Genomic DNA, 25,005 nt, shown 5'->3' with positions numbered 1-25,005 from the left:
TACAGAAGCACAAGTGTGAAGTCAAAAACAATTTTCAGTATGTGCACAGATAAACCCCTTGATATTATTCATGGATAGACTAAGTTGGGTAGACTTTATTATCCCAGGAAGAAACTTGTTTCCAATAGGAAAGTACAAACACATAAAATATTGTTACACAAATAGAAGAAAATAAGCCAAGACACCCCAACTGACAACCAGTATGTACACATGTTCAAGATCAGTACAAGATGATTAATTACCTTTAACCATACACAAAATAATAATTCAGAATTTAGAAGCATCCCCACAAGTAATAGAATTCAAAATGCTCTTGGCTCTACGACTACAAGAGTTCTTAAATCTGCTGCTCTTTACCCTCAGGACCCTAAATCTGCAGCTTCATGGTCACAGCTGAAATTTAGGAGTTGGCTTTATTTCTAACTTGTTTGTGACACAGCTTGGTGACGGAGGTCTGCTGAAAATCAATGATTTTGCTGCTGATTGTTTACTGTGTTGTTAGGATGGTTTATATTCTTAATGCTGAGGTTGCCAAACCAACATACAGTATAAAAGCAAATATAACAACAGATTCAAAAGCTGTTATCTGTCCCTTCTTGAAAATTTGCTCTGTGTTGAGATTAAAGTTTATCCTGTGTCACACAAGTGTGCGATTAGGAGGAAACTGAGTGGACCAAGTGAAGGTAATTACCTGCCAGGCCAGGAGGTGGCAGGGTGCGCTAAACCTACTTCTGTTGTCTCTGCTGGCCAAATACGGGAAAACCTATCTGATTCAACATTGACGACGTCACTTCCGGTTCCAAAAGGAGGCCATATCCTGCTGACTACGCCACTGTAAAAGAATCAGTCGAAAAATATTTGGGGCATCCACCTGTATATTGTCCCTGGCTGCAAACAGGGTTGGAAATAGGCACTGATGTGCATGCGTTGAGTTCCAGACTGAACTAACTTGATTGGTTAAATGATGGCAGCTTTAAAAGCCAAAATCGAAAGTGGCGTCATCTTATGGCCGGAACCGGAAGTGATGTTGTTCTATGTGCCAAGACCAGAAGTGCCGTCAGTCTTAGCACTGGAACCGGAAGTGACATCGCCAATGTTGAATCAGATAGGTTTTCCCATATTTGGCCTGCAGAGACAATAGAAGTAGGTTTAGTGCACCCTGTCACCCCCTGGCCTGGCAGGTAATTACCATCACTTGGTCTACTCAGCTTCCTCCTAATTGCACACGTGTGACACCTGTTATTAATGATTGCCCCCAGATATTTGTAGTGTACTACCATGTCCATAATGTCCCCTTTAGTTAATGTTGAGAAAGTGGAAGGAGGAGATCACCTAAAATCTATAACCATATCCTTTGTCTGAGATAGTTAGCTGTACAAAGGAACACAACTGAACAAATTCATCAACCACAGGTTCACATCTGACCTCCTTATCTTGCAGAAGACTCACCATGACAGTCATCTGCACATTTAAGGATTTGTCTGTCCTTGTGTGAACTCCTGTAGTCATTTGTAAACATGTCTGAAATACCCTACAACTAGAAGTCACATAATGTGACATCAGCTTTAAACCAGCCAAATCCATTCTTCCACAAAGCACTAACTTGATAGACGCAGTGTACCTAACACAATGACAAGGAACAGCTTAGGTAGTGAAAAATGAAACTTTAATGTCATATTCTGTATTGTGACTCATGAGCTCCCATTCATAAAGTACTAACCACTAAATGTCATGTGACCAACAGTGACCCGGTAGCAAAAGTGTGGATCATAATGGTCTTCAAAACTGTAAATAACATGGCAGTGTCTATGAAACCAAAAGACAAAATGGCAGCAAAAAGATGTCACCATCATAAAAATAAATAATAAAACAAATTGTAATTGAAAAAAATGAACCATTTTGAGCAAGAAAAAATAAGAATGTAAGCCATTTATGACAAAAGAAAGGAGGCTAAGCTTCTTTGGTTAGCTGACAGCTAAGTTGTCCCAATATCTTTTAAGTCTTGAATACAGATGGCCAGATGACTACACACAAAATGGAGGGGGTCAATGAAACCAGAGTTGAAAAAATATCTATGTGATTCTGTGATTTGTTACCATGGTTTTTGTTTAAAATGGTTATGTTTGGCATACATTTTCCAACTAAGGAAAGCAGACACATATTTCAAGGCAACTGTGAGGATTGTAAAAAGAGATTATCTAGAAATGTATGGTTTGTGCAAGGCAGCCGCAGTTTAGTGAGAAAGTGGAATTGGGATGGAAATCAGAATTCACACAGAATTCGTAACTGGGAAGAGAATTGTTAATTAACAAATCTCGGAACTTGTTGCTAGATTTGTAGTCAGAGAACAGAATGGTAAGTCGTAAGGCGAAAAAGGTACACAAAACCAGAGCCAAAAAACACGAGACCTACTGTAAATTGTAACTCGGAGGGCAGAAAAAGGTGTCGTAAGCAGTAAATTAAAAAACAAACAATACAAATGATGCAAATAGTTTTGTTTTGTCTCTTACAAATCCAAATCTTGGATGATAAGGGACATGAAGCTTCAGATTTTTATAAACCTTCCTGGAATGGCTCCTAGCAATGGGGCACTGTATCCTAAGAATCAGTCTCTAACACGGTGGCGCCCATAAGCATAACAAGACACCGTTGGGAGAACATGAGCATCTTTTTAAACAATGCTAAAAACACAAAGAAGCAAAAGATGCATATAACCACTAGATTTACTTGCCTCAGAAACCCCAAAAACTATAGTTAAAACATTTTTAGAGGCCAGATTACAGAGGAAAACATTAAAGCCACATTATGATAAGAAATAATTGTAATGGTATGGCTATATCACGGACTGATTTTAAAAGACTGCTTCCCTTTAGCTCTTTGGGTTTATTTGCTTATTTCTATCAATCATTAATTTTCTTTTTAAAGTGATCTTGCTGCACTACATATTACTTGTTATTACTCTTTTCAGTAAGTTAGAATGAGTTGATTCAAACTGATAACCCTTTTTTTTTAACGGATGAATAAAATTCCACACCATTGAAGTGCCCAGACACATACACAATACCCACCGTTCCTTAAAAATGAAAGTGTCTGCCAGGCCTCAGGCTTTACCCAGTGCTCCAAACACACTGGAGCTTTGTTACCACTGGGCCTTTGAAATAATTGTGGGTTTGGAGGGGGGGCTTCTGATTGGATGAGAAAAATGCCTTTCAAACACTTACTGACAGTTCCAGTAGAGCAATGCCAGGATGCCAAAGATTGTCTGTACCCTGGAAACGGGAACAAAGTCACACAACCTGAGGTGATCGGAATGGAGTGCTACTGGTAAATGTTTCAGCAACAGGAAACCCAGGCTCTACAGTTTGGCTAAGTAACGTTTTAATGTATTTCTGCTGAATGTAAACTAGTATGGCATTTCTCACAAGAACTTTACAGATCTTTTAGGATTCCAACTTTATTCAGCAACTGAAGCTCTCATGGGTTTTAAAGTACTTTGATTGATCTCATTTGTTTTTTTGTACAACTGAGTACAACTGATTACTATTAACCAACTATTTTACTTAACAAATAAAGTTAAATAAACTTTAAACATTGTTAAGTTTAAACAAAGTTAAGTAAACTTTAAACATTGAATAATGTTTACAAAGCTATTTAAATTCTAAAATCTGAGGCAGTCTGAAGGGATGGTTTGGAGGGTGGCCAGCTTGAAGTCAGCCAGTCATGAGCCTGCGATGATTCTGGTTTGTTTTTATTTATTTTCTGGCAGTTGTGTTACTAGTATATGGATTTTCTTTACCCTTTCATATTTTTGTCATGGATAATTCAATTCAGGCATTTGCTTTTGTGTCATTTTCATAATGTTAATTTCTGTTAACCTTGTGCTTCAGTTTGTTTATGCAAAGCCATCTTAATTTGTCACCTTGACTGAGATCATTGTGTTGAGGCTATAACAGAAGTTACAAAATAAATATCATGACAATAATATGCAGAGTTAGCCCTCAGTGGATAAAATTTTGTCATTGCGTGTCTCAGTAGTTTACCTTCTTGATTCAAGCAGAGAGGTTTGTTTTGGGTTGTGACTTTGGTTTTGTGTTTGAAGACTTTTCTGTTTGGTTCTGTTTGGTCCTTTACTTTGTTGTCATGTCGTCTTGGTGTTGACCTCTTTCTCTATGATTTTTTTATTCCTATTTACTGTATCATATCCTTTACTGTTTCTAGACTCACAACAATCTTTGGGTATTCAAATGTGCTTACAACACCTTGAAAGCTGATAAAGAAACACAAGCCAATCCATGTTAAACAAGGCTGCTTTAAAACAGGAATAAAGTTCAAAAGTTTCTACTGTAACCAGTATGGCAGAAGAGTGACAGACAAATATTGAAATGAGCGGTGTAAAACATGAGGTCTTTCTTTTCAGTGTAAAACCAGAAAACTGTAGTTACCAAGATTTTAAACAATGAACCTGGTAAAATGTTCACCGAAATTTAAAGGGAAAAACAGAAATTTAAAAAAAAAAAAGAAATGAGAAAAATGAGAACCTTCTTCTGAAAAATCTGTTTGACCAATACTCTTTAATGAAGGTTATTACAAGAAAAAACGCATCATAGCAAAGATCTGCAAATGGCTAACAGAGATTTTCTTTACAGGTGGTTCTGATTCCATTTGACCTGAAATTCGGTACACATATACTACATGACGTCTTTTATCCACTTTTGGGGTGATGATTTTTATTATTCTTTTTATTTTTATTTTATTTTATTGTAGAATCAACTCTCGGCAGCAGCCAGCAGGGCAGCCGCGCGCCGCATGCATACTTCCTCTACCTCTTCATATCTTAAATCATTCTTGAGGCAGATTGAAATCTTAAGTCCCAGCTTAAGTGAAAAATTAAGTAAAATGTACTAAGTAATTGCAACACAAACACTGACTTAATCAGTTTTAACCTGAAAGATGCCGACGGAAGAAGAGAAGAAGCGGGCCGCTAGAGTGGAGAAAAGAAGAGCTGCTCAGAAAGCAGCAAGTGCATCAACCTCTGAGCAAATGAATGCTAAATGTACAGAGAAAGAGGATGAAAACAATAAATCAAGTGTATTCACTTCAGTACGCCGCTACTGGTTTCTACATTAACAGAAATCAGGGAAAGGTAACCAAAAGCAACATTAAGCCAGTGTCACACTATACAACGTTTCAGTGATATTCAGTCATAGACATCCAGGTGAATGGAGTCTCTCTCTCACCTTCAGGCTTTCCATTCTTTATGTCAAGAAACACTTAGATAGCGTAAAAAAAAAATAGACAAAATACATACAATTGAAAACACAAACAACAAGAAAACATATTCTTACAGTGCTACTCACAGGGTCTCACAGCGCTTCTCCCTCTGAAAAAAATTTTCAGTAAATCTCTACTGTTCAAATACAGTTCTTCCTAGCTTGTCTGAACAGCACTAAAGCCGCCTGCCTTGGCATGCCTTCCATCCCAAAATGATGACTTTAGCCCTCCAGGACATCTGTGATTACCAATAATATAATCCAACATTCTCAAGGTAACAAGATCCAGGACTGCAGTCATTGAGTGTGATATGCTCTCAGACTTGAAGTCAAGTACTGTGACAGTTCTAGCCTGATTCTCAAAATGTATGCTGTTCTGCCACAATAATGGAGAATGGCAGGCCATAAGGCCAAGGAACAAGGACCAGGGGATAAAAACAAAGTCAAGAAATGGGCTAAGGTCAAAAATAGGAGCTCAAAAGAAAATCTCCAAAGCCGGGAATATAAGCAAATAACAAAAAAACAAAAAGCCTAAGCAGAAATGACCTTGGAGATTTGGAACACAAAATGCTTAGAGGATGCCGAGATCCCACATGGTGCCGACTTAAAAAGCATTGCACCAATGATATCATGTGATGCAGTTTCTGGGGTGTGTCCATAGCAATGCAGCTGGCCAATCCAAGCTATATGGGCTCTCCAGTAAGGTCAAAACTATTAGTTCCTCTTCCAATGACTGGTACAAAGATCTTACAAGGTTTTTATGTTATGTTTCTATCTTGTTTTGTCTCTTTGTTCCATTTTTGGTGCTTACTGTAATTTTGTTGATTTATGTGCCAACTGTATTACAAAAAAAAAGTAACATGTGTGAAATGCACTAACATATAAGCTAAACATCATCCATAATATAGATGTGTTACTGTTTTAGGGACAATGAAAGCTGAGGTTGATAGTCCTCATTAGAATATGTGATATTTTTATATTACAGTATTTAAATTATTTTATATATTTCATTTTTATCTCTTGACAATTTTGACTGCCTTATTCTTTGAAATCTGGGAACTGGTAATAACTGAATCTTTTGTTTTAATATAGGCATCTACCAAATGATTGCATTCTCAGCTATGAACTCTACAGAATTTCCCAGTTTCACTGTCATGAATAACTCCACCATTTCTTTATTTCCTCCACTCCTGGACAAAATTGTTAATGGCATCACCATCCTCATCCTGTTCATTACTATGGTGTCACTGGGGTGCACCATGGAGCTCTCCAAGATCAAAATCCATATAGTTAAACCAAAGGGAATAGTCATTGCTGTTCTGGCCCAGTATGGTGTTATGCCACTTTCTGCCTTTTTGCTGGCGAAGCTCTTTCAGCTTAAAGACATTGAATCTGTGGCAGTGCTGATCTGTGGGTGCTGCCCCGGAGGCAACTTGTCAAATATCTTCTCTCTGGCCCTCAAAGGAGACATGAACCTCAGGTAAATATATGCAATACTGCTGTCAAATGATTTCAAAGTGTTATCTAAAATATGATGCTACAGATGATCAAGAATCAAAAGTGGAGATTCTTGCAAGATAGGTAACCATGGCAATTGGATTCACAATTTTCATGTAACTTTAGCAAACACAAAGTAATTAAATGATGACATCTGGGCAAATCATTGATTCAATGAAAAGAAATCTGAAAGCAAAAGTCCCACAAGGCAGCGCAGTATATTTAATTACAAGATTAATTATGGGCAGTCTTGTAGCCAAAGTGTCAGATGTGTAACCACAACTTTGCAGAATTAAATCACACTGTAAAGCAAGTGTGAGTCATTATACAACAAGTCTTGCGCAAAAAAAATAAAGTGCTTTGAGATGCTGTGGAGCATGAGAGGCCTGGTGGGGTAACATGCAAACAAAATAGTGATTTGCCATAGCAGTGTGTTAAATATCTATCTATCTATCTAAATAATGGCAAGTAAACTGGTTGCAATTGATTGATATGTAGCAGTGCATGTTCATTATATTTGGCAGCTTGACTATCTGAGTCACTAGGGGGCTCTGCCCCCTGCATGCTTCGCTCACCCACCCCTGGGTTTGGTTAACCGGATATACAATTTAAAGAGATTGTTATTTTCATTTCATTCATTTTTTATTTCTTGATATTTGCCAGTAATAAAGCTGTAGTGAATGAGTTATTCCCCCTCCCCAATGGAGCACGCTAAGCGCCAGCCACTTCGCATCTCTGCCTCTCGCGTTGTGAAGAGGGGGGCTGAACGCACACTAAGAAGACACTGCTCCGAAACCTTCTCTTAAACGGTGATACAATGGGAAACAAATATATTTTTTTTACCTCCTCTATGCTGGATCAGCTGGCTTGCTGCTGCTGCTGCTGCTTATGCTGTGCTGCGTGATCTGCATGTCGCACTGTGCGTTGATCATTTAAAAGCCTGTACAGCAACTGTCCTTTTGTCTCACTTCCTTGTCTCGCGGGATGTTAAAGTGTCTCTGAGAAAATCACGTCTCGACCCAAGATTTTTTAATTATAATAGAGAGATATGACCTAGCAGTCAGATTCGTATGAAACAGAAATCAGCATCATATTAATCTAGTGTTAATAAAACTAATCATGCACACGACTGGACTCATGACATAAAGAAATTTTCAGGATGCAAGAAATTATTAGTACTTTGTATTAGGTTAGTGCATGTTTTTAAATTTATTTTGGGCTGAATACATTTTTCTTTTGTCTGTTCTATGTTTATATTCTAGTTTTGAAACATGGAATATCTCATGGTACCTTCAAGTTCTATTAAGAGTTACTATTTTACCATTATGTTTTGAAAATCTTGCCATTTTCTTTTCTCTATGGTTGTTCCCATTTTGGGTAATGGTTAGTATGCAGCGGGCCTCGGGTGCTTCGCCACACTCTCAATCATTGTGTCATGCAATGTTATTAGCATGATGCTATCAAAGCTGGAGTTGTGCCTGGTTCTTTATCCATAAAGGTGGATACTTCTTTGACCCACGGTGCTTGAGATTTGTAAAGAACTCTGATTTATGACTATCTTGACCTGTTTTTTGACTCTGGTTTAGAGGTTTGGCTCAGAGGCCACTTGTCCACCCTCCTGTTAGGGAAGCTAAGGGTCTTTTAATATGTTTGGGTTTAAAAAGGCAGGTGGGTTTGCCTATGCTGTGAACCAGCTTAACTGCTTAGGATTCCTTCTGGTATGCTAACTATTTTTTTTCTGCCATTTCCTTTCTGGAAGAAAATATTTACATATTCATGATATACATTCTAGTTCAATATGCACCAACATGCCATAATTTAATAAACAAAATAATCTTCAATCATGCATGTGTCATGTAAAATGATAATGAAAATAATAATCAGCCTTTAGGCATTTGTCATCAAGTGCCTGCATCAGTAGGTCATGTTTTGAGAATTTGATCAAAATAATTCCTGTAGCATAAATTGTCCTTCTGCACAGAGATGAAATTCCTAAGAAATGGATGTCAGCAAATGTTGTGTCACTTTTTTAAAAAGGTGATCAGGCAGATCAAGTAACTGTCGGCCAGTGAGGCTTGCATTTCAGAAAGCCTTTGATAATTTACCTCTTAAGAGGCTATGCTTGATGCTAAAAAAGTGGGTATTTGGGGTATGGTGTGTAGATGGGGTCAGAATTGGCTGACACACGGAGAACAGAGGATTATGTTGAGAGAAACTTTTTTAGAACTAGATGATGTCCCTCTGGGGTCGGTGCTGGGGCCGCTACTCTATTTAATGTACAGACAGCAAGTGATCTACAAAAGAATATACTGTACATGACAAGCTGGTTAAGTTTTACAGAGGATACCAAGCCACTTGGATTGGCAGATCATCTAGAATCAGTTAATTCATTACAGAGGGACTTGGACAGTATAAAGACTTGGTCAAATTTGTGACAGAAGAAATTTAATATAAATAAATGTAAAGTATTACATGTACGAAGTAAAAATGTTAGATTTGAATGTTCAATGTGTGAACTCATACTGACTATATAACATCATTTTTTGACACGTGCAGCTAAATAATTCCTTCTGTTGATTTACTTGTGATGCAGGTAAAGCTTACCTGCCTGTAGTTACTTGGATCAGCTCAATCTCTTTTTAAATATTGGAATATCATTTGATAACTTCAAGTCCTTAGGAATTTCTCCAGTGTATAGTAGTGTTGTGTGGTATAGTGGCACAAAATATATTAAAGCCCACTCCACACCCTGCTCTTCGAAGAAATAATTGAATATTAGCACACTTAAAATTCCTAAGGGAGACACTGCTATAATATGTGTATGTAAGCATTCCCAAAACTCCAAGGGAGCGAAAAACAATATATACTGTAAATAATAACAAGCTCAAAAATCTGAGGAGGACCTGAGAGGGACACGTTGACCATGAAGCTGTACAGTAGATCCAGCACAGTGAGAACCACTTTAATACATGCCTCCCCATTTCTGAGACCTATTGGGCTGTGAACACAGCCACCGGTGAGACTGGAGTGGACTCTGGCAGAACTGGGGGATAGGGTGGTAGTTGGGTTGCCTCTGACCCCTGTGGGTCAGAGGACAAGGCAGCTGGAATCTGGGGTTTGGTGGGGGGACAGTTATCCATTATTTGCTTACGTATCATTTTGGTATCGGTATTGAGGGCTGTCCTAACAGTATTATAGGCCCAGTACACTGGGGCCCATACCTACACAACCACTCAGCAAGTCACATCATATATAGATTAGCATGGGGCCCCCACGCAACTGCCCACTGTGCCCATGCATTAAGATGGCCCTGTGGGTACTGAGGTGTGAAAGCTGGTGTCAGTCAACATTTTGGTATCGATTCAACACTAGTGTACAGCGAATTTCTAAATTTGCACTCACTAGTTACCCTTAAGCACTACAGGATAAGACAGCAGTGCCAATTCAAAGCAACACACAAAACAGTAAAATAATTGTGTACAATAATAAAATACAATGAAATCCAAAAGATCCTAGTGAATTCCAAACAAGCAGAACTTTACCTAAATCACAACATCTGAAGCAGACATGTATGCTAATGAACTCATTAATCCATGCATCTGCATTCACCCATCTTCATTTCCTTATCCAGGTCAAGGTTGCTTGGACAGGAGCCTATCCTGGTAGTGGGTGCAAGGCAGGAATTAACAACGGGTAATGCAGGCATCATTCACATGCACACCCACGCTCACTTTTGTAAAGCCACATAATGAGTGTGCGTACGCAGCAATTGGAATCCTCTCTCACTCTTTTAAAGCTTTTTTCCTACCCTTTCACAACTCCCATCTCTTATGTTCTGCACGTGGCATGCACTCTATCCCTCCTTCCCTTAAAACAGTTCTATGAAAGGTAGTCCAGTTCACTTAAACATGAAACGGCATGCAAAACTATTTGACAGCCCTGCTTTCTAATTTAACACAGCAGACTTTCAGAACAAAAAAAATAACAGAAATAATACTTCTTTTTTTTGGAGTATGCATTTTGTCCTTGGCTCTCCTTAACCAGTAAAGCTGCTCAATTTGTGTTTCTTTTGCAGCATTGTCATGACCACATGCTCCAGTACCCTGGCTTTGGTCATGATGCCACTGCTCTTGTACCTTTACTGCAAAGCTCTCATTCCTAACACGAAGAATGCCATTCCTTACAATGGCATTGTTATTGCACTCATCATGACGATAGTGCCATGTGCAATTGGGATCTTCATCAATGCCAAGACTCCACGCTACTCCAAGATCATCACAAAGGTGAGCACTGAACAGCATGTTAATCTGTTTTTCTGTTCCATATTTTTGCTTTCTTTTTCTAGCATGTTGTCATTTTCTTTTCAGTAGGCAGTACGCTAACCTTATCGTCAGAATTGTAGGGATAACCGGACACTTCAATGTGCCAAGTAACTTTGTCAGGCAAATAGTTACATGAGCACCAAACTGAACTTACAAGATCATTCTGAACTGTTACACATGTTATATGAAAATGTTTGGGAACCCCTCTCAGCCTACATAATAATTTACTCTACTTCCAACAAAAAAGATAACAGTGGTATGTCTTTCATTTCCTAGAAACATCTGAGTACTGGGGTGTTTTCCGAACAAAGATTTTTAGAGAGGCAGTATTTAGTTGTATGAAATTAAATCATATGTGAAAAACTGGCTGTGCAAAAATTTGGGTCCCCTTGTAATTTTGCTGATTTGAATGCATGTAACTGCTCAATACCGATTACTTGCAACACCAAATTGGTTGGATTATAGATCATAGACAGGTGTGTCTGATCATGAGAAAATGTATTTAAGGTGATCAATTGCAAGATGTGCTTCCCTTTGACTCTACTCTGAAGAGTGACAGCATGGGATCCTCAAAGAAATTCTCAAAAGATCTGAAAACAAAGATTGTACAGTATCATGGTTTAGGGGAAGGCTACAAAAAGCTATCTCAGAGGTTTAAACTGTCAGTTTCAACTGTAAGGAATGTAATCAGGAAATGGAAGGCCACAGGCACAGTTGCTGTTAAACCCAGGCCAAGAAAAATACAGGAGCGGCATATGCAGAGGATTGTGAGAATGGGTACAGACAACCCACAAATCACCTCCAGAGACCTGCAAGAACATCTTGCTGCAGATGGTGTATCTGTACATTGTTCTACAATTCAGCGCAATTTGCACAAAGAACATCTGTATGGCAGGGTGATGAGAAAGAAGCCCTTTCTGCACTCACGTCACAAACAGAGTCGCTTGTTGTATGCAAATGCTCATTTAGACAAGCCAGATTCATTTTGGAACAAAGTGCTTTGGACTGATGAGACAAAAATGGAGTTATTTGGTCATAACAAAAAGCACTTTGCATGGCAGAAGTTAAGAACACCGCATTCCAAGAAAAACACCTGCTACCTACTGTCAAATTTGGTGGATGTTCCATCATGCTGTGGGTCTGTGTGGCTAGTTCAGGGACTGGGACCCTTGTTAAAGTTGAAGGTCGGATGAATTCAACCCAATATCAACAACTTCTTCAGGATAATGTTCAAGAATCAGTCACAAAGTTGAAGTTACACAGGGGTTGCATATTCCAACAAGACAATGACCCAAAACACAGTTCGAAATCTACAAAGGCATTCATGCAGAGGGAGAAGTACAATGTTCTGTAATGGCCGTCACAGTCCCCTGACATGAATATCATCGAAAATCTATGGGATGATTTGTAACAGGCTGTCCATGCGCGGCAGCCATCAAGTTTAACTGAACTGGAGAAATTTTGTATGGAAGAATGGTCAAAAATACCCCCATCCAGAATCCAGACACTCATCAAAGGCTATAGGAGGTGTCTAGAGGCTGTTATATTTGCAAAAGGAGGCTCAACTAAGTATTGATGTAATATCTCTGTTGGGTGCCTAAATATATGCACCTGTCTAATTTTGTTATGATGCATATTGCATATTTTCTGTTAATCCAATAAACTTAATGTCACTGCTGAAATACTACTGTTTCCATAAGGCATGTCATCTATTAAAAGGAAGTTGCTACTTTGAAAACTCAGCCAATGATAAACAAAAATCCAAAGAATTAAGAGGGGTTCCCAAACTTTTTCATATGACTGTAAGCATAATGTGGAAATAAAATTTAAGCAGTCACTTTTGATCTAATGAAAAGGTAAAGTTCATATTTTTCAATAACATTTGAATTTTAAGCTACTCTAACAATCTGAATCTTTTTCTTTTACTAGGTTGGACTGACAATAATGCTCCTGGCTTCCACGGCTGTAGGTATAATTGCAGCCATGAAAATTGGTCAAGAAGTCTGGACATTACTTTCACCCCGACTGATTAGTACATGCACCCTGATGCCCCTCATTGGATACCTGCTGGGCTACATCCTGTCCAGCCTGCTCTGCCTGAATGAGGAGTAAGTCTGAAATTACGCTTTTTTTTACGGTGGTGCAGCCACAACGTATGTGAAGCAGAGTCTCTAATGCTTGGAAATGGAAGAAATGAATTACCTATTTTTGTTTGTTATAAGAAAGGATTTTTTCACATACAAAAGTTTCACTGTTTGTTGAATTCAGTAGCATGATGCTTTGATCAAAGAGTTTGATCTTAAAACATAAACTCCATATTTGTATCTGTTGAACCACAAGGGGTGGAAAGTCTGCTAATTGAAAGTCCGATTCCATGGTAAAATTATGTATTAGAGCAATGTAACACATCTTACTCTCTAGCACATTAAGATGTATGCTTTTGTTTCAGAATGTAATAAACTGTTATGATTCTTTCCTTTTAGGAAGACACAGAATGTATATTTGTAAATATGTTGTACTTGAAGGTCTTAAGACAAAGATAAAAAAATTGACTTCTAACTGATTATCCTTTCCCTATATAGCTTCTGTGAACAAATCAGAAAGAGAGAATAAGAAAATATGTTGAAAAAATCGGGAGTGGTCTCGCCTAGACTTTCTCGTTTACTCAGATATGGGGATGGATATTTGAGGAGTAAACCACAAGACAATGATTATATTTTTATATTATCTACAGTAAAGAACCATCAACAACAAATCAAATCAAATTAATACTAAATTGAATGATTATTATAAAAGTAAACTTGAATAAATCAGACTCTATAGCTGCATGAATAAAAAGTAAAGTACCACTTCTGGTTAACGGAAATCGCCCAAAAGTTGAAAGAAATCTACGTTTTATACCTAATACTTGTATGCAAAATTTGGTTGACCTAAGTGAAAGCGTAATCAAGTTATTGTGTTTACACACACACAGACAGACACTCAGACATAATTCCAAAAATGGTATTTTAGGACTCAGGGAGGTCTAAAATGTTGAGATTCATCAAAATCTCAACATCAAATCTTTGGACGATTACAATACTTTCCCCTATACTTCATATACGAGAAATAAAAAATAAGAAGAATGTTGCAAAGTTTATGTGTGATATGTAATTGGCTTCTTTAGCCTTTGAATAACTTCCAGAGGGAGCTGAGGGCTATCTCTATCCTTGTTGGAAGCCATGTCCCAAATTAATGCTGCCTTTCTGTATCAATTCTGGTTATGTAGGAAGCTGAAGGGATGGAGTTGGCAATTTTTCTTCAATGTTCCATACCATCTAGCCTCACATACTGGTTGAGAAACTGAACAGTGTGAATGTTAACCCATTTATTACATAATGGATTCAAGACGTTTTTTTAAATTTTCATAGTACAGGACACTTTTTCAAAAGATATTGTGATGTGTAAGTCCCTGTCTTGCACCCCAAAACACAAGGCTGAGTCTCAGTACTGTAGCAAAACTAGCTTTATTCAGCTTGAATCAGGAACAGCACGGTTATTTATTGCAGTGGGATCTACCCATTCACAGTCACAGCAATCAGGCAGGGTCGTGGTCAGGTTAGTGGCCAAGTGTTTTGTCTTGGTAGAGTAATATATATTGCTCTACTTTCCTCTATTGTATTATTAATATGTAGCCTTAGAATGCCTAATCTCACAGACTTACCACTGTTTATAAGGTATTATTGTATATAACTTATCCCTACCTTCCCTTCTATATCTATAACCTCAGGCAATTAGATGCAGTAAAAAACAAGCAGAAGTTAAGTTACAGATTAAACAGTGTATTAGTATTATTGATAATATTCATAAATAATAACAAAATGCAAAGTATATTTGAATATTGGCAACCATACAACCTGATTAAATGGTGATATGTAGTTCAGGCGGCACAGGCTTGTAGTTACTTAAATGTCTCTAGTTAAGGCATCATTGGTGCTCAGCTTTCAGCCACATGTCTGTTCAAAATGGCTGCTGAGCTGTTCTCTTCATTGTGTGGTCTTCATCATCAGGTTAGCAAGAGAGATGCTTCTTCATCATATATTGGTTCGTAAGAGAGAGATACTGAGGTTAAACACATACATTTATAGATGTTCTGTCCAACCCCGAGAGCCAATAGCACATCATGGTACTTAAAGGCTTCTGAACCAAGCCAATTCCAAACAGCCATACTTCAGACCAATGGGGGAAATAGAACATCTTAACACCTGCCCCCAAACCATATGTTAAAGTACACCTTAGCCCATTTGCGGGGGTAGAAATGACTTTAGCAAGGAAACACTTGCCAAACTGGTTTAAAACACACATCCCCCAAATCCTGTCGTAAAATTCAAATATTCCTAAGGGGGCAGGGGGGGGTAGGGGGGGTAAACACTAAATTACACTGCTTTGTCTAAATTACAAATAAAGATATACAGTACAAAATATTCATCAAGTTATATGTAAAATCTCACATCACAACACCAAGTAATACTGCTCCCTGCATTTACAATGCTCCTTGCATCACCCATTGATGGCATGCGTTTATAGTGTGACCACAGTCTTTTCGGATATGCTTCAGTTGCCCCAGCAACTAATAGGCTTTCTTCCACAGACACAGTGATCACGTTTCGGGACACACTTCAGCGTATTGTCCCATTGGGGGGAGTCCCAGAAGAGTTTAGAAACCTTACAACATTCATTCAAACACAGAAAGTCCCCAAGGATGTGTTTTTATCACCAATGACTACTGCTCTATCAAGTATGTGGATGACACCTTGTTGATAGGACTCATACATGTGGATGATGAAAGCCATTACTGAAATCATGTGGACTGTTTGGTAAACTGGTGCAATAAGAAGAATCTTACTCTGAACATCATAAAAGAATCAAAAGTCTGCAAGTTCACCCATCATAGTTCTTTGGGAGGAAGTAGAAATAGTGACTAAATATATCAGGATATACCCTAGATCAGGCATGTTAAACACGCAGCCTGCGGGCCGCATGAAATCTGTGTGGCCCGCATGACAGATCCTAGTTAGCACTAAACTGACCTAAAATGATTACTATCGTTTGTGATTGAATCATTCTGTATCTTCGGCGTTACTTTTTGACTTTCCTTACTTCCACCTTCTGACAAAAGCGTGTTTTCCCATGGCATTACGGTACCGGAAACGTCATCTGCTAGTATAGTTGCAGCTGCGGCGTCAGCTCCTTGATACCCTAGGCATGACACTGCCCCACCGCCAAACACGAGCCTTGACCAAAGTTAATGAGTTGCAACGTCACAGGCTACACTACTGGCTGGGCTGCTGAGACTGGCCACTGGGCAGAACTGACCATCACGAGTAGTAATAGCTCGCATATTTTCATGTTTTTTTGCTCTAGTTTTATGTTAATTTTGTGCTAGTATTGTAACGAACAGTTAGTGCAGACTACAGCTGAAGATCTGAAGTGGATGTGAGAAGTTGGTGAGTTGTTTATTAACAAACTTTTGTGATTTTGAGTTTGTAAAATTACTGTAGGTCAGAGGGATTTTTGCATATCGGCTTATTTTACAATATAAACTTTGAAGTAAACTTATAAAGTAAAATTTGATTTTTGGAGGATTTGTTTTCCAACTTGAATTACTGAGCAATGAATTCAGTGACTGTTTTTGTGATTTCAGTTCACACGAATATGACTTTGTGCTGTTTACGTCACCATACTCTTACAACGTTGAGAATGCGCCTGAGAATATCCAAATGGAGTTGATTGAACTGCAGTCAGATTCTATTCTGAAGGCAAAATACAATGAAGTTGGTGTGCCAGGCTTGTATGCTTACCTGCCACCCTCGTATGTGCAGATCCGTAAGTTGGCATCGAGAGTACTGTCTATGTTCGGAAGCACTTACCTTTGTGAGCAATTGTTTTCGTTAATGAAAGCTACCAAAACCCCACATCGCTCAAGACTTAGTGTCGAGCACCTCTCATCCCTCATAAAAGTTGCAGCTGCACAAGATTTCAAGCCTGATATTGACAAACTGGTTACTAACAAGAGATGCCAAGTGTCAGGACAAAAGAAATAGATCTCAGACTGTAAGACTCCTATATAAGGACCTAGCTAAGAGACTAAGACTTTAATTGTACGCTGTTGTACAGCAATTGTATGGAAATAAATAGCTTTTCTTTAAACTTTAAGTGTTACATTTTTTAAAGTTTTCAGTATTGGAAAGAAAGCTACAGTAACTTTGTATAATAGTATAATAGTATTTGTTATAGTGCGGCCTGCTGACGCATGTATGGCAGTTGAAGCGGCCCACCAATGGTAGTGAGTTTGACATGCCTTTCCTAGATAATAATCTTAAATAATCTCCTTTTATCACAGCATCATCCAGTCTGTCATCACTTTCAGCTTTATTGCCTGGTTTAGTGGCTGACAAACCAAACTTTAAACTTTAAAAAAAGCTTCAGATGATTAACAGACATGCAGATAAATGTATTGCAGCTGACATAGATGATTTGGTAAGTGTGTGTCAGAGGGTCATATCGAAAAACCTGAAAATCACCTGAATTGATGACAGACATTCATGATATACAGATGATAAGTTTAGTAAATCAGTGTGGTTATTCACTCTAAAACCCACACAAATTGCTCCAGAAATTCCTTTCTCTCCAGTGTCATATGTCTTTTTATTAAGGAATACCATCATAAATAAATAAATTCCAGAAGTATACAGTTTTTCTTAAGAATCATGTACTCATTTTAGATTAAATACACTATTAAACTGCTAGAATCAGAATCACTGTATTGCTACCGTAGCATGTGAAACATACCAGAATTGACTTTGCTTAGGTGCAAAACATGGGATACAAGACAAGTGTGAGTATTTACAAATAGACAAACAGCACAGTTATATGTTGCAAAAACAGAAGTAACCCTATGTAAGTTTATTTAGAATCTGAATAATTTGAGGAAGGAATGTCTGTACCTCCTCTATGATGGCAATTTAATGAACAGATGGCTGCTGAGGTGGATGGAGTCAGCTACAATCTTTCTTGCTCTCTTTTTTCGCTCTGGCGATGAAGAGATCTTTTAATGTTGGGAGACAACAGCCAATGATTTTCTCAGCTGAACAAATCACCTGCTGTAACCGAGTCTTAGAAAGTGAGAAGACAGAAGGAAACCAATCAGTGATGGAGGAGGTCACAATGCTCTTAGTGATGGCCAAGTAAAAATTTAACAATATACACCTCAATATGCAAAGCTTCTTAAGCTAGAAAAGGAAGAACAATTTCTACCTGGCTTTCTTGATGATGAATGTGATGTGCTTGTCCCATTTCAATATATTAGTGAAAGTAGTACCCAGGAATGTTAAACAACTGAACCACAGACACAATCTGGCCATTAATTTGCAAAGGTTGACCATTAGTGACGTGTTGGCAGAAATCAATCCTCATTTCCACTGTCTTAACACAATACAATACAATTTATTTTTGTATAGCCCAAAATCACACAAGAAGTGCCACAATGGGCTTTAACAGGCCCTGCCTCTTGACAGCCCCCCAGCCTTGACTCTCTAAGAAGACAAGGAAAAACTCCCAAAAAAACCCTTGTAGGGAAAAAATGGAAGAAACCTTGGGAAAGGCAGTTCAAAAAGAGATCCCTTTCCAGGTAGGTTGGGCGTGGAGTGGGTGTCAAAAAGAAGGAGGTCAATACAATACAATACACAAGTCAAGTCAAATCAAGTTGGGGAGCATGCACTGGTACACTACACGACGAAACAACTTGGGATCCCGGTTAGCAACCCCTCAGGTAGACACGCGGTCCAGTCCCACCCTCCGGAAATGACCCTTTATCTGCCACAGCCAGGTGTTACGTGGGCGACCCCTTGGCCTGGTCCAGCCGCTCGGGTCCCAAACAATGAGGATCTTACCAGCTGGATCACCATCAGGGAAACGCGCCACATGGCCATAATGCCGTAACTGACGCTCCCTCACAATGCAGGTAATGTGCCTCATTTGGGACTCCATGAGCGACCGCTCATTCTACAAAAAGTCAAACCAGTGGTACCCAAGAATTTTCCGGAGAAACACATTACCAAAGGAGTCCAGTCTTCGTCTCAGGTCACTGGATGGTGTCCATGTCTTGCAACCATATAGCAAGACAGGAAGTACCAGGACTCTAAAGACTTAGACCTTCGTCCTTTTGCATAGATATTGGGAGTACCACACATGCCTTCCAAGTGACCTCATGACCCATCCATGCTCTCCCAATCCGTCTACTGACTACATAAGAAGAGTCCCCAGATACATGAATGTCACTGCCAAGGTAAGTAAACCTCTCGACAAGGTTGACACTCTCTCTGCAAAACAGACACACTGCTGATGGCTGTGCCCAAGAGGTCATTAAAGGCCTGGATCTTGGTTTTTTTTCAGGACACTCGCAACTACTCGCAGGAGTAGCTCTGCTGCAGCCGCCCATAGGAAGGTTGCTCGCATTATGAAGGGAATGGGGGAAGCCCTTGGGAGCTCCATCCCCGGAAGAGTCGAAACCGTTGAAAAGCCAATGGGGTCAGGTCTGTTGGGGATCAGAACTGGTGTGGTGCTGAGGCATCGCCCGCTGTACGGCAGCATTTGGGTCCCAATTTGAGGTGGCCCATATGGGTAGGCACATGGAATGTCTTGTCTCTCCGGCAAAATGATCATCTTCCTCTGCTGTCGGAGGAGCTGCATAAACTCCACATTTTAGTGGCGGTACTCTCCTAGGTGCGCAGACCGGGGACTGGCCAGATCTCTGTAGGTGGAAACACCTTTTATTGGTCTGGTCGCTGTGATGGCTGTCATACTCGGGAAGTAGCTGTTGCTGTAGCAGGTTGGCTTCTTCCGATAGTGTCCGATGTCACTCCTTTCAATGATTGTAATACAATACACAGAACAGAACAAATCCTCAATACAGTATAAAAATAAAAAATTTACAAGTAGGAGCAGAATTTAACAGTAGATGATATCACATAATATGATTTGGATTTTACAAGATGGCATGCCTCTCTTTGATAGAAAGATGACATTATTAGAAATTAGACCCACTACGGTGGTGTCATCTGCAAACTTTAGGATTTTTACAGATATGTCCATGGATCTACAGTCATTTGAATAAAATGAAAACAGGAGGGGATAAAGAACAGAGTCTTGGGGGGAGCCTATGCTAATTGCAATTAGATCTGGCATATAAGGGCCCAGTCTCACATACTGCTTCCTACCCGACAAGAAGCTCAAAACCCACTTGCAGACACCTATATATAGGTACACCTATCTGGATTAGTTTACTCTAAATACAGTCTTGGCTGCTGCACAGAATACAAAATGGTGACTGTGACCCAAAACAATGCACAAAATGGTGGTGTTGAAATGTCAGAAACAAAATTAAAATTAATTATAATAATTGTAAAAATGGAGTTTAAGTCATAAATAATTCATTAAAAAACATTCCCAAGATCACTGCAGGTTAATATACTGCAGAGGTGTCAGCTGATTCCAAGGAATTACACGAAGCAGGGGATGAGGATTTGAAGAAGTGGAGGTTGAAAACGATTGCTGCTTTCAGAATGTGTTGTTGTGGTGTGATGAATACTGACTGTTGTGCGTTTTGTTCAATGCCAACAACAGCTATGTTGATTTCATGCAGCTTTTTTTTCTGCACTGCTGTTCACTTCAGTGTACAAATATTTATAATGCATTTGCTCATATAGAATTAACTCTACATGAATATGCATACATTGAGGCATGGTGCAACGTGAATAATAATCACCAGTTAGTAGTAAGCTTCCACATACAGCTATAATGTATGTAGCATCTGATTGATAAAAAGATACCAAACAACATACATACTTAATTACCTAGTGTGTAAAGAAATATATTTGTGAAACCTGAGAGCATTTTCAAAAATGAAAACCAGTGCTGGTAGTTTTATTAAATTATTTTTTTTTGGTGGCAGAGATTTGTTAACCATAGAATAAATGAGTGAACTGTTATATTTGGGCTAAAAAAAGAATCGGAGAGTACAATCACAAATCTGTAATTCTTCAACAAATCCATACTTAGTCATTGCTTTATGGAAATGTTTGCTTTTGTTTTTGGTCAAGTTCAGACAAGACTGCAGTCCTTTGCAGTTAAATAAAATAATGTCAGGAACTTCATCATTTAATGAATGTGTAAAAGCCCCACAGCAAAGTTTGACTGAACACAATGACTTAATCACCAAGGTGACACAAAAAAATACAAAAAAAACAAAAACTAGTACTAAATCACTATATTAGTAGGAGCTTTGAGACACCAGTTTATGAAAATTATATATAAGTAATGATGACTAGGTGATTAGCATTGCAAATACTTAAAAGTTACAATTTCGCAGTACACGATGTCCATCATTATCACTGTATATTGCGCATGGCATTATTGTTTGTTAAGATGTCTGCTAGTCCCACTTAGTACCATTCAACAAACAAGGAACAAGACCACCTAGGCCATAGGGTGATTCATTATAGAGCCTGATAACTGAGGATACAAACAATTCTTAGACTAACAAAGTTTTCTTAGCTTCTTACTGAAGGTGCTCCTCTGCTAAGACAAGACCTCATAGAAGGAGGTGAGAGTCATTGCCCAGGATAGAAAGCAGCCTCCTGAGTGACTAGCCATCTGTTCTACCACTTCCTGCAGTGAGTCCATCTTGACGCCCAAGATTGAACCAGCATTTTTAATCAGTGTATGTAATCTGTTGGCATCATGTGCACCAATGCCATTTCCCCAGCACGCTACCATGTAGAAAATGATGCTAGCCAACACAGACTGGTTAAAAACATGTAAGAGAGGATTATTGAGAAGAGGAGGCAGAGTGAACTTGACAAAGTCTATGATTATCTCCTTTGTCTTACTTATGTTGAGCTGTAAGTGGTTTCATTTTGCACCATTCAACAAAGTCCTCCACAAGTGTGAAGAATTTGTTCTCCTACTCACTGCTGATACACCCAACTATAGTAGTGTCATCAGAAAATATATGTAGATAATCGGATTCAGTATTGCATCCAAAGTCTGAGGAAGACAGGATAAACAGGATAGGAGTCTGTATAGTTCCCTGTGAAACCCCTGTGTTGCTCCTGTCCATGTCCAATGCAGCATTCTTATGCTGCACAGACTGTGCTCTACCAGTTATGTAGTCCTCTATTCAGGACACAGTCGTAGTATCAACCCTCATTGACCAGAGTTTCTTCCTCAGCATTATGATGTTGAATGCACTAGAGAAGTCAAAAATCAGTATCCTTACCCTGAAAAACTACACACAGTTGCCCAGTGCACTCCTTCTGTACCTTAGGGTATATGCATATTGCATAGTGCATGTTGTGTTTTTAATACATGTTGTTTTATTTATTTGTTTTAGTTATATATGCAAATATCCTGGATACGTAAGTAAGCAAGATGGATGGATGGATGTTCACAGAACTTTAATCTTGTAAAGATGAGTGTATTATATATTGGGATATGGTGAAATGAAAAAAATAACAAATGTGGCAGACAGAAGATAAACCAAGACTGATTTTATTTAAGTCGTTCCACAATGAAATTGATAAAATGGTTGGATAGGTGGTCTAAAATATATGCTGATAACTTTTTCTTGCTTCAATGTCCAGGTGCAAAAGAACAGTGGCTATGGAGACCGGCTGTCAAAACATCCAACTCTGCACGGCTGTCCTCAAGGTGGCCTTCCCACCACATGTGATAGGGAGTTTGTTTCTCTTTCCATTTATTTACCTGCTTTTCCAGACTGCGGAGGCTCTTGTCTTCATTGTGATTTTCAGGTGTTATGAACGGATGGTGTCATAAGTTAAAAGTACTGTAAGTTTTTCCAGCACTTATGATTTCTGCTCTTATTGTAAAGTAGCAGGCCAGAATGCAGTCATAAGAGAAATTGGTCCAATGAGATTAAAGGTGGCTTCTGGCCATACCTGAGGATGATGGGATACAATAGTGGACAGGTCTGCTGCTCTAAAAGTGAATGACCTCCATATCTACAGAAAAAATGACCGGGGTAAAAGTTTGACTGACAAAAGTATTTTTTTATAGTATTGCAAGGTAGATGTTATAAAAGAAGGATTTAAATGTTGTTAAGAGAGTCACATTTTTAAAAGGTAAAATAAATAGTGAGAAATGTTTTTTTAAACTATGAAACATGTAAGAAAAAAATTGTACGATCTGTGTTAAATGTACTAAATATTATTTTAAAAGATTCTAGATATTACCTGCCATAAATGTTTGTAAACTGTATTATATGCATTCATACATCCATTCATCTCACCATCTCATCAGACCTAGTTAATTCGGTTACTGCATAATTAGCACTTTAAATTAAATAATGTACACCCAGACATTAAAGATTTTAGAAAATACACAGTATTTTTACTAAATGTAGTAGATTATGAAAAACATAATAAAATAATCTAGAAATACTAAAAGTTAAAAATATTCTTAATTCTCACAATATAAAAAGAGGTATAAAATGCCTTAAAGGTATAAGAATATTTTTCTACTATGACAAATGTAATAACATTTTTATATATTATAAAAAAATAGTCCAATAATCTGTATTGAATGCAGTAGTGCTGAAGCTTTTTCTCACATTGATGTTTTGCTACCTTTTCTACCATTTTGGTGTGCTTTTACATATATAATATATAGTTGGTTAACATGAATTCCTTTTTGTTATAATTCATGGCACTTTAAAAATTCACCTATCTATACATAAATTTTTCTTCCATCTTCGGAACTGATTTTGGGGAGTTTTAAATATGGAAAATTACAGTAAGTCTCTTTATTTTCTGCATTAGATGTGGCTTTATCAAAGCCAAACTTTATTTTCATATCATTAGATGTATACCACATCGCCATTTTATTTTCTTATGGACATCACATTTTGTGGTGCCATTGTCTAGATGAGACGGTCCATTTCTAGCTGTGTCTCTCTGAAAGATGCATGACATCACGTCACAAACATATAAAAAGCACTATCAAAGAATATGTGTCATTCTAGAGTGTGGATAAACTAAAGAGTGTTGTGTTTTTTTATTAATTCTGGTCAATAATACAGCATTCTCTTATAACATCAATTTCAGGTTAAAGTTTGGGCTTTGGTGATGGTTATTCAGACTTTCTGGTTACATCTATATTCTGGTATTTAGATTTATAAACCATCTTCCAGTCCGTTTACAATCCTAAATTTTCACAATTTTTATTGGCAGACCACTTTTAGCAAAGCATCTATATATCCATCCATTTATAGGTTTATAGGGTCACAGCAGTGCTTTTCAAGCTTAGTCCTGTTGCCCCCATGTTGATGCAGGTTTTAGTTACAATGAATTTCACAAGCAGTTAGTCATTTTTCCTCTAACTGATCACAATTAATTTGTTGGTCTGTTTGTATTTTCCTCTTATTTTGTATCTACAAAAGCACAGCAGCAGGATGTTTACATTTGTAAGACATTTAGAAATATTTGTATTTTTGCTATATCTTTAATGTTTGTTATTTTCCTGTTCCTTTGCCTTTTTCCTGTGAGGTTTTCTCCCTTAGTTGTATCCTAATAATATCAATTAGAAACAAGCAGAGCTGACACCAGAGCAAATGACACTGAATGCTCAAACAATGCAACTACATTAATGTCAGACCCACTAACATGTTTAGTAAATGACTGTTTTAAATAACCGGAACACCTGGAAAAGTACACCTGGGGAGGAAGAAAATTAAAAAAAAACAAGTTAAAAAAAACAAAAAACAGTAAATTATCCCCATGCAACATAAAGTAGGTTCAGAAAGCATTCAGACCCCTTCACTTTTTTACTTTATTTTATGTTACCCCAGAATGACAAAGCCA

The 25,005-nt window shown here is 38.2% G+C and overlaps 1 protein-coding gene across 1 annotated transcript; it reads left to right on the top strand.

The window, feature by feature from the left end:
* The first annotated feature begins 37 nt into the window (after window positions 1-37).
* LOC114667171 (hepatic sodium/bile acid cotransporter-like) lies at window positions 38-23,492 on the top strand. The gene is made up of 5 exons (XM_028822362.2): window positions 38-3,383; window positions 6,363-6,750; window positions 10,843-11,050; window positions 13,019-13,197; window positions 22,771-23,492. The coding sequence occupies exons 2-5, from the start codon at window positions 6,374-6,376 to the stop codon at window positions 22,961-22,963; spliced, it is 957 nt and encodes a 318-aa protein (XP_028678195.1). The 5' UTR covers window positions 38-3,383; window positions 6,363-6,373; the 3' UTR covers window positions 22,964-23,492.
* The last annotated feature ends 1,513 nt before the right edge of the window (window positions 23,493-25,005 follow it).

Source organism: Erpetoichthys calabaricus, chromosome 16 (genome assembly GCF_900747795.2).
Source record: "Erpetoichthys calabaricus chromosome 16, fErpCal1.3, whole genome shotgun sequence".
In the NCBI taxonomy this organism is placed as follows: domain Eukaryota; kingdom Metazoa; phylum Chordata; class Cladistia; order Polypteriformes; family Polypteridae; genus Erpetoichthys; species Erpetoichthys calabaricus.
This window is presented reverse-complemented; position numbering and strand designations above follow the sequence as displayed.